This window comes from Bidens hawaiensis, unplaced genomic scaffold (genome assembly GCF_021521415.1).
Source record: "Bidens hawaiensis isolate Kalapana, Puna unplaced genomic scaffold, B.hawaiensis_p1.1 tig00048162_1, whole genome shotgun sequence".
Lineage (NCBI taxonomy): Eukaryota > Viridiplantae > Streptophyta > Magnoliopsida > Asterales > Asteraceae > Bidens > Bidens hawaiensis.
In genome coordinates, this window is record NW_027498617.1 from 1 (window position 1) to 19,247 (window position 19,247).

At 34.0% G+C, this 19,247-nt stretch overlaps 1 protein-coding gene across 1 annotated transcript; it reads left to right on the top strand.

Moving 5' to 3' along the window:
* Positions 1-71: 71 nt before the first annotated feature.
* LOC143597356 (protein STRUBBELIG-RECEPTOR FAMILY 8-like) lies at positions 72-771 on the top strand (the record flags this gene model as incomplete). The annotated part of the gene is made up of 1 exon (XM_077075875.1): positions 72-771. A coding segment is annotated over one exon (700 nt), but the record flags the coding sequence as incomplete, so codon positions are not given.
* Positions 772-19,247: the final 18,476 nt, after the last annotated feature.

Sequence of the window (19,247 nt, forward strand, 5' to 3'; positions counted from 1 at the left end):
AGAGATTTTGCAGAAGAAAACTTGTTAAAAAGAGGTCATAAGGCGGATACCTACAACGGATTGCTCTTCAGGTGGTCAGAGCCAGAGATTGATGTTGCCATACGGAGGTATAGTCACGCATTTGATTTCTATGATGGGATTGATAGAATTTCTGACCTTAGACACCGAAATGTTGCATCTTTTATTGGTTTTTGTGATGAGAAAGGTGAAAGAATGATAGTTATGGAGCACGTTGTTAATGGAAGTCTAGACAAATATCTTAATGATCCAACAACCCTCACATGGTCCCAAAGATTGCATATATGTTTTGGTGCTGCACGTGCTTTGAGATACTGGCATGAGAAGACTTCGTGTGTTTATTTGAACAAGGGTGGCTTTAAAATATTGTTGGATAAAGATTGGGAAGCCAGAGTACTAATATGTTGTTTTGAATCCTTGTATGACACAGAATTTTCTAACTCTAATGTTTACTCTTTCAGCGTGAAATTGCTGGAAGTCCTTCATGGGAGGAAAGCAACGATTGAAGATGTGAATCAATTTGTAGCTAAATTGGCCAAGTCACAGCTGGATGATATCATTCCTCCAAATCTAAGGACACAGATGCACATGAAGTCACTATTGATGCTATTAGACATAGCTTATAACTGCTTGAACGAACAACCAGATCAGCACCCGCCATTTATGTTTCATCAGGTTGTGGAAAAACTTTATGAAGCTTTTGAGATTCAATGGAAACATGAAAATCCGGTGAGTACTTTTAGTTTTCGATAAATGTCTAACCAATTCTAGTTAAAAGGCAATAAAGCTTTTGTTTTAGAACTGATTATCTTTAGGTTTTGTTAAAGTTCCAGGATCTTTTTCAAAATATCGAGTTCAAAATCTACCTTGATCAAACACTTATTCCTTTACATTTAAAACCATTTCTCTCTAGCAACGAGTAAATAAATTATTTTGAATGGCCCTCCTGCTGCAATATTTAGAGCATCCATAATGCTATACTCCGCAAACCTCCACCTCATGCATGCCAAATCAGAGTTTAAAGTTTTCTCATTTTCCCATATCACCAAGCCTCCACTTCATCATCCAAATCATCACTTATCTTTGCATTATTTAAAGGATATTGGTTTTTAATTCTCTAAACGTTCACCTGTTGTTGGCTATAACACTCCCAACTTTGGTTTTGTCACCCGCCACTCTCAACTTTCACCTTATTTATTTTTGGCACTCCCTCACTAATGGATGACTAACGTCGTTAGTGGAGATGTTGATGAGGGCATTTTATGATTGATAGATTCCTAATTTCCTCTTTCCACCCTTTGATCTCCTTCACTTTTACCACCAACGTACTTAAGTATGGAAAACCTACTTCAACAACTTATCGTACCAAATCTTTAAAGAGATTTCAACCATCATTCGAAAACCTAAATCCAAACTTACTTCAATGTGTCATCAAGGCTTGAGTCGGACTTCAATCGAATGGGTATTACATATATTAAGGCCTAAATCGGCTTCATTTGAAGGTGTGTTAAGAGATTTTACGGCTCGAATCGTCTTCAATCCATATGTTGTCTGATTAAAGTGTGTGTGTGTGTGTGTGAGAGAGAGATGAAGCGTCGATATGATTTATAAAAGGGTTATTGAGGATTTAGTCTAGGAAAATTGATTTTAAATAATCCCAACAATGCCCTATTGGTAAATAACAGTCTCAACTTAACAGCGCTAGTTGTAGGCTACCGTGATAACGTTTTTGCAAGGAAAACTCACATTTTTCTTTGGAAAACTCAACCTGAACACCACTACCACCACCAACTGCCTTGCCACCACCTAATTGCCACCATCACGAGCACCATCAATTGACTCTGACGATGGTTTTAGGATTCCAGCAATCTCAATAACCAGGGCTTTTGCTAGAAAAATGTTATAAAGCTCAAATCTAAGGTTACAAAGTGGGTTTGGTCAAAAAGATTAAGAGTTCTAGCGGAAAATATGAATTTTCAGGTTAAAAACAGTTTTCAGGCGATCTGCGACTAACGACGTTAGGATTCTGTTAGTCGCCAATTGTTGTAAACAAATATACCGTTAGTTGGGACCGCCACCAGCTAAGTGTTAATTGGAACTGCTATTTATCAATACAGCATAGCTGAGACTATCTAAAACCATTTTTCCTTTATTTTATTAAGTTTTTTACTGGTTATAGGAATTTTTTTTTGTTTCTTATAAAGGGCATTTTCCGTGTAGGTGATATGCTAAAAGTAGTTATATAAAAACACGCTAATCTAGACACTAAGTAATAAATTCTAGACTCTTAAAATTAACTAAACTACTAACCAAAAAGTGAACCGATCGACTCTAGTACAGCTAAGTAAGTCCGGATATCGAACCCACGAGACTCTTTTAATTGCGTAAACTAACTAAATTAGACTCAACTACAGACACGACTATTTATTTATTATTTGTTTAAGGGGGGTATTACTAATAAACTAATTTAAACTAATTAAGAAAACTAAAGACGACTAAACTTAGAACTTGGACTCAATTGAGATAACTACCTAGGCTAGAATCCCCTAAATTTCAATAATGAATTAACCCGGGAAAATATTTAGTTATGGATTGGGATCGTAAAATAGACACTTAAAAGAAAACCCGAACAGGACCCCTGACCCTTCTCAAGAGACACCTATGGATTTCTAACAAGTTTTAACGCACACCAGTATTAAAAATCGAGTTCCCTTACGGTCACCTAATTATTTACGATTTAGTTCCTTTATCCGAAATCATACCTTACAGCGCGGAAATCAAAGGCAATTCACAATATTTAATTGATTCAATAGACAATAGTAAATAATCAACCCTAGACGGACTCCTTATGAAGAACTAAATCTAGCAAGATTAAATAATAAAGATCTATTAATAACCGAGCATTTACAGATTTTAGGTTAGCAGCACACTTAGGTTTATTTGACAATATTATTCCTATGATCTTATCGCGAAATCAAATCATAAAATAATCAAGAACACAAAGTAATTGACCTAATAGCAACCTATCATATGACAAACAATAATCAAGGAATGCTATGGAATAAAAATCATCAAACAATCCTAAACATTCATACGCATCAATTTAATATAAGTAAATATTTTACTAAATCATAAAAACCATAACGTAAATAAATCCCAAGTCAAAACAAAACATCAAAGTACGCATCAATTTAAAATATTTTTTTTAACTATTTTTTATTCTTTTTTTATGGAAACGACTTCTACATCTGTTTATATGTAAAAGCTCAAAAAAAATTACGTAAAAATGTGTTTTTACATGTAAAAATGAAAATTTTATTATTTTTTAAATATAAAAAAACATGTTTCCCGGTTCCTCACTTTTTTGCGGTTTCCTTTTGATCGAACACACACACACACACACACATACACACTAGTTTTTATCCCCCGTATTACTAGGGTTGTTTATATTTTTCGTTTATTATATTGTATATATATTTGTTTGGATTTTAATTTTATTTATTATAAGGAAGTTAATAATCATTTGAACCTATTTTGATCGATTTATGCTATTTTATGTTCATTTTTGGATATGAAACATTGAATGAATCATCTACTTAATTTTTATATTTATTTGTTTATGTTCATTTGTAATAATTTTGTTATTATTTTGTGTTCATTTTATGTTAAACTTACAAGAAAAAAGAATCATTAATGCAACTAAATTCATATTGAGAAATTTAATTAAGGTTTGATAATGAAAAAGTTTCACAGATAAATGAAGTTTTATAACTCGTTTAAAAGCTATTCGGGTTTGGTGAGACTCATGACCCGCTTATTTTTTTTACTATAACACTGTTTCCTAATAGGGTTTGCATATCAAATCTTTGGTAAGATTAATTTTTAATTTTGTGAGATGTTATAACTCATTTAAGGCTATTTGCTTTTTGTGAGATCCAATGTTGTAAAAGTCATTAGATGGTCCTAGGCGGTCGACTGGGGAGTTGCGAGTACTTGGAAGTAGTCGGGGATTACTCGGAAAATACCTAAAGAGTACTCGACCGAGGCGGGGAGTTCTCGATCTAGGTGGGGAGTAATCGGAGAGTACTCGGCCGCCTACTCGGGAGTTTTACAACATTGGTGAGATCCATACATGTGAATTTGGGTTAAATGCATGGGAGACCTCCATTTACAAATGAAACAATTTGATTGCCTGAAATGGGGTGGGAAGCGACAAGAGAGCTTGTAAAGATTTCATTTATATATGTAGGTCCCGAAACCAGATCCGACAATGAACGACTTTGTTCTTGATAAGTGCTCTAGACGGGTGCGGTAAATCAAACGACCGAACATAATATAAAGATAATATAAGTAAAGGAACGATCTCGTTATCGGTTGAAAGATTTAATATATTAAATAAACGAACCGACCCCACCCAAGGTGAGCTCCCCGTCTCGTTATCGGGTGATTTACACACTAGAAAAACACACACTTACATATGACAACAAATGTCCTACATATAGCCAAATAAAAAAAATATAATCTATAAGCTTTCCCGTTAAACTTAAACGCGTGTCGAAGTTCTCGTCTCATGTCAAGATTTCTCACCCACTTTAATTATTAACTTGACCGTAAATATATAACAGGTTTCGTACTTTGATATCGCAAGTCACATTTTTGGCCTTACAATCACCCCATTGACTTGTGATTTCAAAACATCGTCGAACCATGTCTCACATTTTCGCAAATCATCCAGATAACCGAAGCTTCTTCAATCACCCTCTTAAGGTATTATCCACCTAATTCATTCATGAAGACGTTCTCGCTTCTTTATCCATCTCGGATCTTAAGCAATATAGGTTCAGAAGAGCTTGACGAGATACTGGGGACAACAATCAAATAACAAAGCTTATTATTTTCATGAATGAAGTTATTTAAGTAACTCACCCCTAATAAACAAGTATCCCAGATACTCGTATCCCACTTTTTCAGGTTGAGAGCTTAAACAATTTAATTCCATATTAAATCCAACTTTTTCAAAAATTATCACCTTAATAAATAAGCATCTCGGATGCTCGTAGCCCACGTTTTCAAGATCCGATTCTCGAACGCATTGAAAATACATATAAATAATATGCTTTGAACACGGTCCAATAATAACGAAACCCGAACAAATTTTACTTTCTTCAGTCTGGTCAACTTGAAAGATAAACGATTTACTTGGCCTAAAAAATATCTTGCAACCATGTGGCTCGATTCACTATTCTTGTTGTTGAATTACCTTTGTATAAGCAGGCCCAAACTTAACAGCCCAAAATATAGCTCACTTACTGGTCAATTATCAGCCCATGCACACACTAGGCTAAGTATCCATATCAAACCAAGCCCAGTTCCTTCACAATTCATATTAGGGCCAAAGCAGGTTTTTGAAGACCCATTCAAAAATAAAGGGAATATGAAAGCGAAAGCACAAACCCTAGAGCATGTCAGCTGCCAACATACATATCAGACAACCACCGGCGGCATCCGCCGAAAAACCTGCCGGAGCTCCAGTACCCACCGCAAACCTTATTTCCGGTCACCGAAGCCTCCTTCTCTCTCACCTACGCCGTCGTACCTACCTTCTCCGTCGCTTCCACCGTAAATATCACCACCACCCGGTCGTTCCAGCCGCTTCACTGCCACCGTGGTTGAATCCACATTACCACTGAAAACCGCCCCGAACCCACCATGTCCCAGTTGCTCCGAGAAACCATTAGTGGCTGTATGAAGCTTTTTGTATGTAAAAACCTTTAAATTCGTTACCAGGAACACGAATTCTTCTTATAGTTTCTTTGTAATTGTTTTCTTCCGTTACCACCATCTGGCGGGCCCTCTACATTTCGACGACCCCCCAAGAACTCTAACAACGTCATCCCATAACTATACACATCCACCCACCAGTTACCTTTCTGGCCAGAAAATCGAGTTCCGGTGACTAGCCATGCTCCACCATTGTCTTCTTCTTCTTTCTTCTACACATCGGCCGGAAAAACGCAGCCACCACCACTACTACTAGCAGTTATCGGCAAACCCCTCAGTCACATGTATCCAACAGTTGCCACGATAAAAAATAACCGACACTCATGCACATCGGAGTTTGATTTTTACATTTCAACCTCGGAATCGTTGCCGGAAGGACCGTATGGTTGCCGGATTTTCAGCGTATGGCGGAACGGTTCCCGACACGCACGGATCTGGCACTTGTAGATCCCGAACATCCGGATTTACAAGGAGAAGCTTCAAACGCGTTTATTTCCCACTTTATTTCCAACTTTAGTTTCTAAACTTCAACGGGTCTTCAAGAAATTAACGTCTCGGTTCGGGTAATCGCGGAAATAGAACCCGAATATCAAAAACAAAGTTGAATCAGTTGATTCAAACCCGCTCTGATACCAATTGTAGGTCCACTAGGGGTTGGATCTAACAACTTATCTTGGATCAACCAAACTCGGTGCTAGCGGAATATCACACCAAGTCACCTTTGGTCTCGGATCTTGAGGTGTTAGTTTATTTTGGCCTTTTGTAGAGAGAACTCAAGAGAGAGTAAGCTAGAGACTTGTTTTGACAAAAGGTTATATATCTCATACCCATGCTTGCTATTTATAGGCAAGCATGGTGTGAGACTTGATTATATTCATGAAATGCCTATTGGGCTTATGTACAAAGGCCTTGGGCCCAATTAAGTTTACAAAATAAGCCCAAACTATCTAAACAATACAAAAGACTTAAATACACAAAAAGAGGCCCAATACCGACTATTCTAAAACTTAATCATTCATAAAGTAATCATTAAGAATCTTCTTAGTGTAAGAAGTTTGAGTAAATCTCAACTTTCTTTGACTTCTATCCCTGAATATATCCATACCCAAAATTCTTCAAGCCTCACCCAATTCTTTCATTTCAAGCCTAACAATTCCTTAGTATCATTGATTTTATCTTTATCTTTACATGCTAAGAGCATATCATCAACATACAATAAAATTAAAATAAAATTACCTTTGCTATATTCTCTAAAGTACACACAATTGTCATATACAATTCTTGTGAATTCATGAGTTACTATAAACTCATCAAATCTCCTATACCATTTCCTTGGAGATTTCTTTAGACCATATAATGATCTTTTCAAGAAAGACACCTTCTCTTCATTAGCCTGTTTAATAAGCCCAACTAGCTGCTTCATGTATATGTTTTCATCCAAAAAAAACATAAAGAAAAGTTGTCTTCACATTTAGTTGTTCTAACTCTAGATCAAGCACAATAATACTTCCCAATCTTAACATTATTGAAGTGATCTTCACCACAAGTGAAAAGATCTCATTATAGTCAATGCCTGTCTCTGAGTAACCCTTTGGCCGCTGCCCTTACTTTATATTTAGGACCTTCACCTCCTGGCACTCCTTCCTTAATTTTGAATATCTATTTATAAGATGACACCATTGTTGACCAATCGAATTCTTCACAGATTAAAAAGTTCTTCGGATCGAGAGACAACAAAGCTCTGATACCAATTGTAAACACATTTCAATCAAAGAACTATAAATTAATGAGTACGAATGAAGATTTCTTAATTACTGGTTAAACTATAAGTCCAGGATATTACGAAATATGAAAAATTAATAATGGATATTTTCGAAAATTAACATATCTTGAATAACAATTAATCCATTAAGATTCAAATTATCTTTATCGGGTCCATAGTTTACGAGTTAAAATAATTTGTGGGATAAAACAGTTTAATGGTTGAAATTCTTTATGGGTTAAAAATAGTTTGTGGGTTAAGGAATTAAGAATAGATTTCAATTTTTTCTAAAATGGTTTACAGGTTACCAAAATCACAAAAACCTCTAAAACCCAAAAACTCTTTAAAGCCCGAAAACTCTCTCAAACCCGGAAACTAACTTTTTTCCATAAACCTAAAATTCCATAAACTAAAACCTGCAAACCCACATCATTCCTGGAAACTCAAAATTTCAGGAACTTAAAATTCCCGAGAACTCTAATTTTCACGTAAACTGTTTCTAATTAATACTTTTGTACACACTTAAACCTTATAACATTTTACAAAACATAAAAGGCTTAATTTAAATGAATTTTTATGTGTCACTTCTATCCAAAGGTGATGTGTTGCATCTACCATATTATTCAAGTCTAACTAAAAGATTTTGTTGGTTTTGCCTAATATGAACCTAATGTTTCACTTCTGCCAAAAGGTGATGTATTCAATTTATGTTTAGTAAAATTAGCATGCGTCGAATTAAAATAATTGTCTCAATTCTGCTCAAAGGTGATTTTTCTTTATTTAAGTAGAAATTTTAATTAGGTTAGTATATTAGTTTGATGTTGATGATAGACATATCACATCTTCAATAAAATATAATGATCCTCTAATTAATGATCTATTAATTTAATGACCATGAATTTTAACATGCCTTACATTAATACTCTATAACATTACTCACTATGACTTTGTTCTATAAATTAGTATCTCATCCAAATCATCCACTCTAAATTACAAAACCCAATATGGGTTTTGCTTTATAAAGAGTTCAACAACATTTAGCTCTTCTCGGTTTTGATTATCCCTAAAGACATGATATGACAATCCTATTGTTCTTCTCATAACAATCATTCCATTGAAAGCTAGAGCATAACAAATTGGATGAGCCAAGCATAATGTCTCTTATGAAAAACAAGAACTCATTTAAATAACTGTTATCACTAGAGTTATTTAAGATCCAGTTAATCCTAAGACTAATCTATTTATTATGTGAAATAATCAAAATAACTCCAAAGATGCATGCATTCCTTCAAAATTCTAACTATAAGATTAAATGACATCCCTGGATACATCATAATGTATAATACCATGGTCCATAAAATTAAGGCCTTGCGCATGGAAATAAGTACACTTTTCTAGTACATTGCATACTAAATTTTTCACTGGTATAATTTATGCCTTAAGAATCAAGTATCAAACTCAAAAGTACCAAATAAAAATGAGCATGTTGATCAACAACATATGTACAAGAAGAGAAATGTCTGACACTGAAAAATAAGATGGTATTCACCTCACTTCCACTAAAACCAAAAAGATGATAGTTCTAAGGCCCATGGAAAAAAAATACAAGTATTACTTTCAACTTTAAGTTCTCCAAAGATAAGTCTCACTATCACAACCCAACTTAAGATGAAAATGACGGAACGCGAACTGATTGTTCACAGCTCACAAAACACTATCATACAATTTAAATAACAACATCTAAGTTACTTTATTAATTCAAGTACACATCATCTTAACCAAATACAAATAAATCTAAAAAAATAACCAAAATATCCAAACAAATTGTCTCTTTATTTAAATAGCCTATGGTCCGTTCTAAGTGATCTTCACCTTCACTTCAAACCATTTGGTAACCTGCAACATGCGTAAAAAATAAAATATATTTGGCAACACAAGGTTGTATAAGTAATCACAAGATTTTGATATAATAAATATATTATAAGAAATAAGCAAATCAATATTGTGAGTATCAACAATTAAACAATGAGCAAGTAATTGGTGTTAGTTGGCCATTGCCTAGCGAATCGAGCTTTGGTTACTATGACGGTAGTATGATTATGCTAGAGTTAGATTATGATGGACCTCTCCGAATGTGATAAATAAAGAAATGAGCAAGTAAGCCAATAGCAAATAAGCATTTAACTGATCAACAAACAATAATCACGATTTGCTAGTTGTGAATAACATGTAATAGGAATATATTAATAAGTACTTATAAATTCCCCAAAATTGTTTAAAAACAATAAAATAAGGGGAGTGATTACTCACCTTATTAATTAGGCAAGATAAAAATAGAATAAGATTAAACGAGGAATTTAACATGCTGACTGATCCTACACAAAATAACCTGCAACTTTGATACCATAAACTAGTATTAAAAGCAAGAACATAGCCGTCGGAATCAGATCAAACGAATGTATAAAACTCAAAATATGAAACTTTAAATATTTAAGTGAGCTGGTAATGTTCAGAATCCGAACTTCGAATCTGGAGTCTGGTTTTGAACAGAACACTCAAAATCTTATGACAAAAAAAAAATCTTCTAGCCCGAAAGCTAGTTTTGACTAGAATATATAGTGATTGAAAAATCACAAAAGTTGACTTTGATGTCCCTTAATGAGTCAGGATCAAATTGACCACCAAAACTCCCTCAATCAGTGAAATTAATTTAGGGCTTTTGTTTATACGATGAAAACCTATGGATTTGCAAAAGAAAACTTACCATAAAGATGAATAAAGCAAGGAGATAAATGAGATCAAAGTGGCTTGAAACTTCAAAGTCAACGGATACTTAAAGAACTTTAGAAACTTGAATAATTCGTCAAAGGTGGAGATCAAATTCATGATTCTCAGAGCAGTACCTGATGTTGTAGTAATTTTTCGGGTTTTAATGGCATGTTTTGATTAAATATTAAGGGTCGTTAAAACTTGTTTATTAGGTAAACACCTCAATTAGGAAACAAAATAACTAATTGATGACGAAATTGAGCCTAATAACCTAAAGATTTAGTTTGTAATAATTAGGGAACGAATTTAGACACATTATAACATCATATGACTTATCTTGGGGGTTAAGTTTCTTTATTTTTGGCAAAATAGTCCATGTACCTCTATAAATGGGATTTTTAGCCGTTTTAAGTGATTTTAAGGGTTTCTAAGAATTGTTTGACGGGTTTGAAAGTTATGAGGATATTAATTAAGTAAAACAGAGTTAAATACTAATAAATCTATGTTTTTATTAATACGAAAGATCGAATTACATTCTCGAATCGAGTTAAACATAAATGAATACAAGTACGAAAAATCCGAGATGTTTCACTCACTACACAGTTATGCCATTTAACTAGTTATAAGCAACAAGACTATCCATAATTCAAAGGAATGCTTGGATAAGATAGGCCTTCTTATATTAATGATATTTAAGTCTGCTAATCATAATATTCCAATTATCACATGATAGGTTGAGTCTAGTTCAATATGGTTCATTACCAAAAATCAGCAAATAACTAACATGAGTGTTAGTGAAAAATTTAAATGTTAAGGCTATTAGAACCATAATGAACTGTCTTCTATTAAGCTTTATGATACTTTACAAACTCTGAAGATTAATAAAAAATTAATATAATTCTTAAGCTATATTATGAAAGTTGTGAGGTTTTGCTTAGCCAACATAAAGTCACTCTTACCTTAAACTCTCATATTATTTGTTATCAAAATCTTGATAAAAACATTTGAAAGATATAACTAGATGATACTACACGCCTTCACAACTTTTATTATCATGCAAATGATAACTTAACAAAAGACAAATGAGACCTACAAATTTCATCCATTGAAACCAAATTTCATGATAAATCATAACATTGTTAACGAGGATGGTTTTTCGTCTAATCTCATTCTTAGTAATTTTAAACCATATGTTAGATGCCCTAAACATTAGAGAAATAAGTATGGGTCTATCGAAAGTTAGATTTCACCGACATTCGTGGAACTTATCTCAAATGGAACATTCAGACATAATTCATTTATTTTTTAAAGACTATCTATTTATATCTAATATGCCTTCTACGGTCCACGGTCTTAAATAGATCCATTCATATATACTTAATATGATTTCTTCTAAATATGTCTCTAATTTTCTTATAACACATGGGCATTAAGAAAATTAAATCAAGTCTAACGTATGTATGATAGGTTCCTACATAACTTCTCATGTAGTTTTCCTAAAGATATCGAAGTCACGTGCATCATTGAAACTTCTCATGTAGTTTTCCTACAGATATCGAAGATCAGTGGGAGCCTCAAATGTCTTAATCATAACTTGCAAGATTTGCAAGAGGTGGAGAGTGAACACTTGATATCATCTCAATATGCACCTCTTGTATAAGACATTGCTCCATCATAACACTGTTGCATCAAAATTTATTTCCTTAGAATCTAATTATACTCTTATAAAAGTTTTATTATTGCTTAAATGTGGGTATACTCAGATGTCTTACTAAAATAATCATCACCAAGAGAAAATACAATGACGAACATCATTAACTTGTTTCTCTATTAGAATCTATTGAATTTTAATATTGACCCCTTTTTCTTAAGGCTTTTAAAGCCAGTTAAAGCAGTAAATGCCTTTATCATGACTTTGCCAGAAGTACAAGAGGCATAGAGAGAAACTCGTTAAATTTTACTCTAAATTTAACTCCGATTACACCTCTTGTACATCATACTACATCAACTCTTACACACTTAAAATCCTAAAAAGGATAGCAGCCTAACCAAGAGCTAATCCATAAAACTCAAACTTTTAATAAACATAATAATCAACTTAGGAGATCATCTAGGTTTTAAAACCTAATAACTTTGATGATTATGTAACCTCCCTAACTAAAATTAAAATGGATGTTGGAAATTTTATTGATCCTACCTCTTCTAATTAAACTAAACCTTAATACCAATCTTAAAGAAACTAAGAAGCATGATTGATTCTTAAAGGTTATATTCAAGAAGGAACAAAAAAAATCAAAGAATCTTCTTATATATTACACAATATTTCTTTAAGATTACTATGCTAGTAGCTTATATTACTTAAGATCTACATTATATGAGCATTAAAATAACTTCCCTAACAACTTACTTATATATTTTCATCATAAAAGTTCTAAACCGAATGTCAATTAACACTTCGACTGTAAGTCAATAAAATCCATGTGTGGGTTAATGCAAAAACCAAAATGTGATGAAATCTTTATACAATTATTTTCATCAAGAACCAAGTGGATCAATGTATCCACCTCAAGATGAGTGGGGAGCAACTAAAAACAAATTTGTTCTTATACAGATGACACTCTTTTGACAAGCATATTCGACATAAGCCAAAGCATTGTTCACATGTACTTTGATATGATAGATCTCATAACATACCAAGATACGCCCAAAGAGACATTAGTTTTGTTCCATAAGTTTTGTCTCACACATGTAATAAACAATATTGCTCTCCTTTAGAAGATAATAAAGTCACTGAGATTATTTCACTATGCTTCCTTAAGTAGCCTTATGTAGGTTCAACTCTATACTTGATCAGCTATTACTCAAATTGCAAAACACTAGATATGTATAGATTAATATAAAACATCTAAAAGAGTATTAATATATCTTTAAATGAAACTAGAGTCTATAATTTAGAAGTGAGAACTCGAATACTCTAAAGTTTGTTATATTCAGGATATAAACTTATTCAACAGATAAATTTATCTCCAAAAGGGGTCATAATGAACCGGTAACAAAAACCTAAGTTATAGTGGCATAATATGCTCATTAATCACAACGCAACTATCATAAATGTTATTGAAAATTTATCAGTGGACTCGTAAATTTATTAAACTCCATATAAATTATATATTAAACATTTACTGTGATATAGTCAACTACCATATTTTCTCAAACAGTAACAGTTCAAGAGGTGCTACATAAAATTGTGTATGAAGTTAATTATTCGTTTACGAATTAATTGAGAAAACTAAATTTTCGTATCGAATAAATTCAAGATATGCTTAAAGATCCTATAACTAAATTTCTATCGCCCATAAGTATTATGAAAGCGCTTATAATCATGACGAGTTTTTTATAACCATATACAACTGCATATCGTACTACTAATGATTAAATATTAACTTTTCCTCAACAGTTTTGATTATGTATGTCTATTAATATGTTTAGCATGCACAATGATATATAGAAAATTACTATACAAATCAAACGTTCTAAAGGGCATACTTAAAAGTTTTGATCATGACTACTTAGGTTATAAATAAACACTACAGTAAGACTAATGAGATCTTGAGTTTATGCTCAATTCAATGCCTATATTTTCCTGCTCTAGTTTGAGTTCAAAGCTAAAATAAGTGTAAAGTCCTGATCGGGCTTATCTAATACACATAATAAATGATTACTCGGCCAAGTGGGAGAATGCAATAATAAAAATATGATATATATTTATTTATATGGTCATCATTATCAATTATATAATATCATATCAATATAATTAAACTATACCTTATTATTATTTGGTAACTGTTGATTGACCATATTACCCTTACTATCTAATAAGGGTTCCCATTTAGTGTATATTAAAAGAGACAAAAGATTAACATCATAGCCTAATCACACACATAAGAAATTTGTGTGCCTCATCTCTTCAAAAACAGGTTTCCTCTCAAGAACCCTAAACCCCATCCTTAACTACACTTCCTAATGGGAGCTCGATCAAGCAGACAATCATGTCGTCTGAATCCTACTATAGTGTTGTTCCTTCTCTGCATGTTGTAGCAGGTTCGTAAGTTTAACATGTATCATGTTTTCTATTATTGTCTTGAAGAACTTATTAACATTATCATCCCAACTTTGGAGATAGAGAACGAATAATACACATCATGGGTTGAGTTTTTTTTATGATACAATGCAATGCATTCTAGATAATCAATCATATCATCTCGTTTTAAACTGTTAGGATTGTATTTCGTGATGACAATATAAATCGGACAAGAACACACGAAATACAAAGTTTGAAAACCCCTAGAATGTGGCTGGCGAAATCAACCACAAATAGTAAGTTGCTAGATATAGTAAGTGACTGAAGAAAAAGATTAAACTCAAAAGATTTCCATTATCATTAATTTCAGTATTTAATGAGATACACGGAAAACTTAGGGATTTAGAAGGAGAGTCGGAATGCAATAAATTTGACAGGTTCGGCCTTCATGGTGAGAGAGATATTCAGAGATGTTGAGAGGTGTCCCATCATTATGACATGAATATTCTATTTATAGCCTCATCTGACGTTCCTTCTAGAAACCGTGATCATTACAAATACTGAAAAAAATTAATACAAGTGTAAAACAGGTCTTCGAGCATACAACTTCATTAACGAGTAGAGCTCCTTGGACCTTGTACTCTTTGAGTGCGCTCGAAACTTTATTTCGAGCAGGCTAATGCTTAAAATATTTGCCACATGCAAATATTTCTCTCAAGCAAGCTTCATCTTCACAAGTATATCAAATTTTGTTCCATGTACTACTACGAGCAAGCAAGTTCTTGCTTGAATCTCTTTAGTCTTCACTTAGGATTATAAGAGAAAACTAAGTATACTCGTGTACTATAGCTTGCTCGGGACTGAACTTTGTTGGGAATAAAACATAGTAGAATTTCATAAACTCCTTACAACATGCTTCAGATTTTTCTTCATTCCATCCTTGCTCGACCCACTTAGTTACTTTTGAACTTAGTTTAAGCAAAGATATATCAAGGGTTTGCTCGGTAGTAAACAATGCTTGATACAAGAACAACCTTGCTCGATGAAGTGCAGTTTGCTCAAAACAAATACTTAGAAGATTTAATGAAGAATATCCTTCTTAGATAGGAAATCTTGCTTGAGGAAGTACATGCCTTGCTCAGGGTGCTTAAGCTTGCTTGGATGCCATACTTAGACAAATATGGGGATGCTAAGAAGATTTCAATCACTCATTTAGACCCAACAATCTCCCCCTTGATTAAAATAAACTTAGATGCACCAAAACACATATAAGATTACTTACACTTGACAAAAATACACATCAAATCCTTGAAAACAGTAAATCACATTATTAAAAAGTAAATGATTACAATTTTAATTCTGCCAACAAATGCATTACATATCAAAATAAAAACAAAAATTACATCAAAAGTAAAATTACAAGAAACTAAAGATAGTCATCAACGGTTGTCTCTTGCAATTTTCTTTGTGAATTCTTGATTTCTCTTTTCAATCTTATCTTCTCTCACAATAGCAGCTCTTTGTTGAAACATGCTAATTTCAGTATAAAATTTATGATCTTCAGGCAAGTCTAATTCAACAATGTCCCATAAATCAGCAATGTGTAAGAATAAATCAGCATCAAATTTAATAACACCCAAGAGATGTCCAAATGAGTTCATTAGCAGGAAGCTTCCAGATGAATTATCATATCATATTTCAGTGATTCTTCCGTTTTTCTTTACTTTAGCATTTGGTCATATCATCTATCTTCTCATGCTAACTGCTTCGGATATGGTCCATCTGTAGTTTGCTGGGAGGTAGTTTGGATGCCCTAAGCTCGAAAGCTCTTTGATATCTTCTTTTCTTTTCAGCTTCAGTGGGCTCCAATCTTGGTTTTATTTTAATGAAGAGAAATCCCTTTCTGAACTGGTCTTTTAAATACTTTGAAAAATCATTCAGTTGAGCCCTTGCCAGTCTATATCTGTACACATAACCATACAAGGGTAGTTTGGCAAGCTTAGATAGCTGCTCTACTGAAAATTCTCTAAAATGATCCTTGTATTTAACTACTTTCTCCTTCCCACTTTTCAACAATCTTCAACTCACCAGTTTTCGGGTCATGGTACAAGTCCTTAGGAAGATCTTCATTAGTTTCAGAACTTGGTTCCCTTCTTAGTGATGCTCTGGTGGTTGGAACAGGAGGCCTTGATATTAATGGTTGAAAAGATGATGGCCCAAGGAGTCTTCTGGTAAACCAGATATTTGTGCAGTCCTATCAATATATGCTTGAATTTCATCTGGATCACTCATTGTATTATACTTTGCTTTATCCAGCTGCTTATCTAATTTAAGTTCATCAGCATACGATTTTTCAATTTCCTCCTTTGATCTCTTCATCATACTATCATAGCTTCTTGCCCTTTCACATAATCTTCTAATCATCTCCACAGTTTTCTCATCATTGTTGTGAATATTTTGACTTTCAGTTTCTTGTTCTTCATCTTCTTCATGTGTATCCTTCACCTCTTTTCTTTTTCTTTTCTTGTTTTTGACTTGTTTAGAGGAAGAAGGCTTGGTGCTTTTTCTTCTCTTACTGAAATTTTCAACTTCAATATAAAAGAGATCCTAGTTGATTCCTTATCAGTCTCTTAATATCATGCTTGAGCCATTCTTTAGTTATCAGTAAACCCCTCATTTGTTCAGCCATGTTGTCAGAGAAAAGTCTTTCATTCTTTTGTTCACATTTCTTTGGTACTGAAGGGCTTGATAAAGAAGCTTTCAAAGGAGATTTTCTTTTTACTGTTTCTTTGTACCGACTCAAACTCTTTATACTTAAAATATTTATCAAGATTAATCCTTCAGTGTTGCATATGTGACAGAGATATAGGGTTGTGGACTTGATTTTGAGTTTTGGTGATTTAAAGGCATTTTAAATAATAAAATATATACAGTTAATAAAGAACGATATACGATTATCCAACCGATAATCATTGAGGTTCTAGTCATCAACTAAACAAAATATATTAATTTCTTTATGTTTTGTTTTCTGAAAAATTAGTCCTGATTGAGTTCACATGTGAAAAATATAGATATTGTTAGGGATTTGGGTATTGCAAAACACACACAAACACAAAGAATCTGCAAGAGAAAATAATAAACGAAGATGACACGCGAGATTTACATAGTTTGGTCGGCTGACCTACATCCATGGGCTGCAACCAGGATATTTTTCTTATTGCTTCTGCCTCACTAGTGATGAGGATATTACAAGTGCAACGAATATATATAGGGAATATTAGGTTTTACAACTTAATCCCCAAGAAACTAATATTGGGCCATAATTAAATAATATAGGCTAGACCTGCCACTAGTCTTTATTTAATTAATCTGCCACAAAATATGTCTTCTAACTCGGGCCCAATTAAGCCTTCATAAACCACTTGGAGGCTTGATAATCTTCAAACTGCCTACCGATGATCGTCTGTACCTCTTGTAATCTTCCTTGTCTTCCAGGTTGCATCTGCCTTCTCATCAGTTAAACTAAATGCCCATTGAACCCCCCCCCCCCCCCCGAGCTCCAACACCTCGGCTACAACTGCCACTGACTCGTCCTCTGTCCCTACCGGCTCCCACTTACACGAACTACCGAATCCTGGAATACCCTGAGAACAAACAACACTCTCCATATTAAATAGGTAATCTTCTGGAGAGACTTTAACTGCTGAAATACCAGCTTTTTTAACCCACTGTCTGGTAACTCTAGCTAAATCTTTGACCGGCCCCACTGCCACGAAAACCCCTGACTGGTTTCTCTCAACATTTTTTAACATGTTCAACTTGAATCTAACCTGTGGCTCTGGGTTTATCTCTTGCAAAACAAACGTTCTTCTGCCCACTAGACCCTGTGAACCGAACTTTGGTCTTCTTCTGGGTCGGTCACTCCCTCAGACGATAAACTGACCATATACAATGAACCCCTCTTTCTTCCTCGAGCTATGACAAGATTTCCATTAACAACTTTCCACTGCCCGTTCCCAAATTTAACCTCGTGACCCTGTTCATCCAACTACCCAACAGAAATCAATTTTTTCTTTAAGCTTGGAATCACTCGAACATCCTTCAAGGTCCCAAGAACCGGCTGAAGTAACTAAAGTCATGTCACTCATGCCCGTAACATCAAGAACATCATTGTTCACCAGTCTAACCTTACCAAAATCACCTTCCTTCAAATTCTGCAATGCTTTACTACTGTGGGTAGCATGAAATGAAGCACCGGAATCCATGACCCAACACTAAGAACTAAAGCCTCATCCTCTGAGTATTCTTCTATTGTGTTGACTTCTTTCTTTTCATTCTTATCATTCGGACATTGATTCCTAAAATGTCCCGCCTCATTGTAGTTCCAACATACCACGTCCTTCCGAGTCCTAGACTGACTCCTTTTCTGTTCCCGCTCCCACTACCTCTGTTATTTTTTCTTCCTCTGCCGACATGTATTAAATCACCTGATGATTCACCTGAATTTCTTCGCCTGACGTCCTCGACTAGAATAAAATCCCGAATCCCATCAAAAGTGAACTCAATGGTAGAACTAATAATCGATGTAAGAGTCCCTGACCAACTATCTGACAAAGATGATAACAGTAGTAGAGCCTGAACCTCATCCTCGAATTTGATACTAACTGACCCAAGTCTTGACAAAATCGAGTTAAAGTTATTAATGTGTACTATAGCTGAACTTCCTTCTTTCATCTTCGTGTTTACCAGTTCACGAATTAGGAAAACCATATTAGCTGCCGAAGGCTTCTCGTACATATTAGACAATGTATTCATTATCCCACGCGCCGCGGTTTC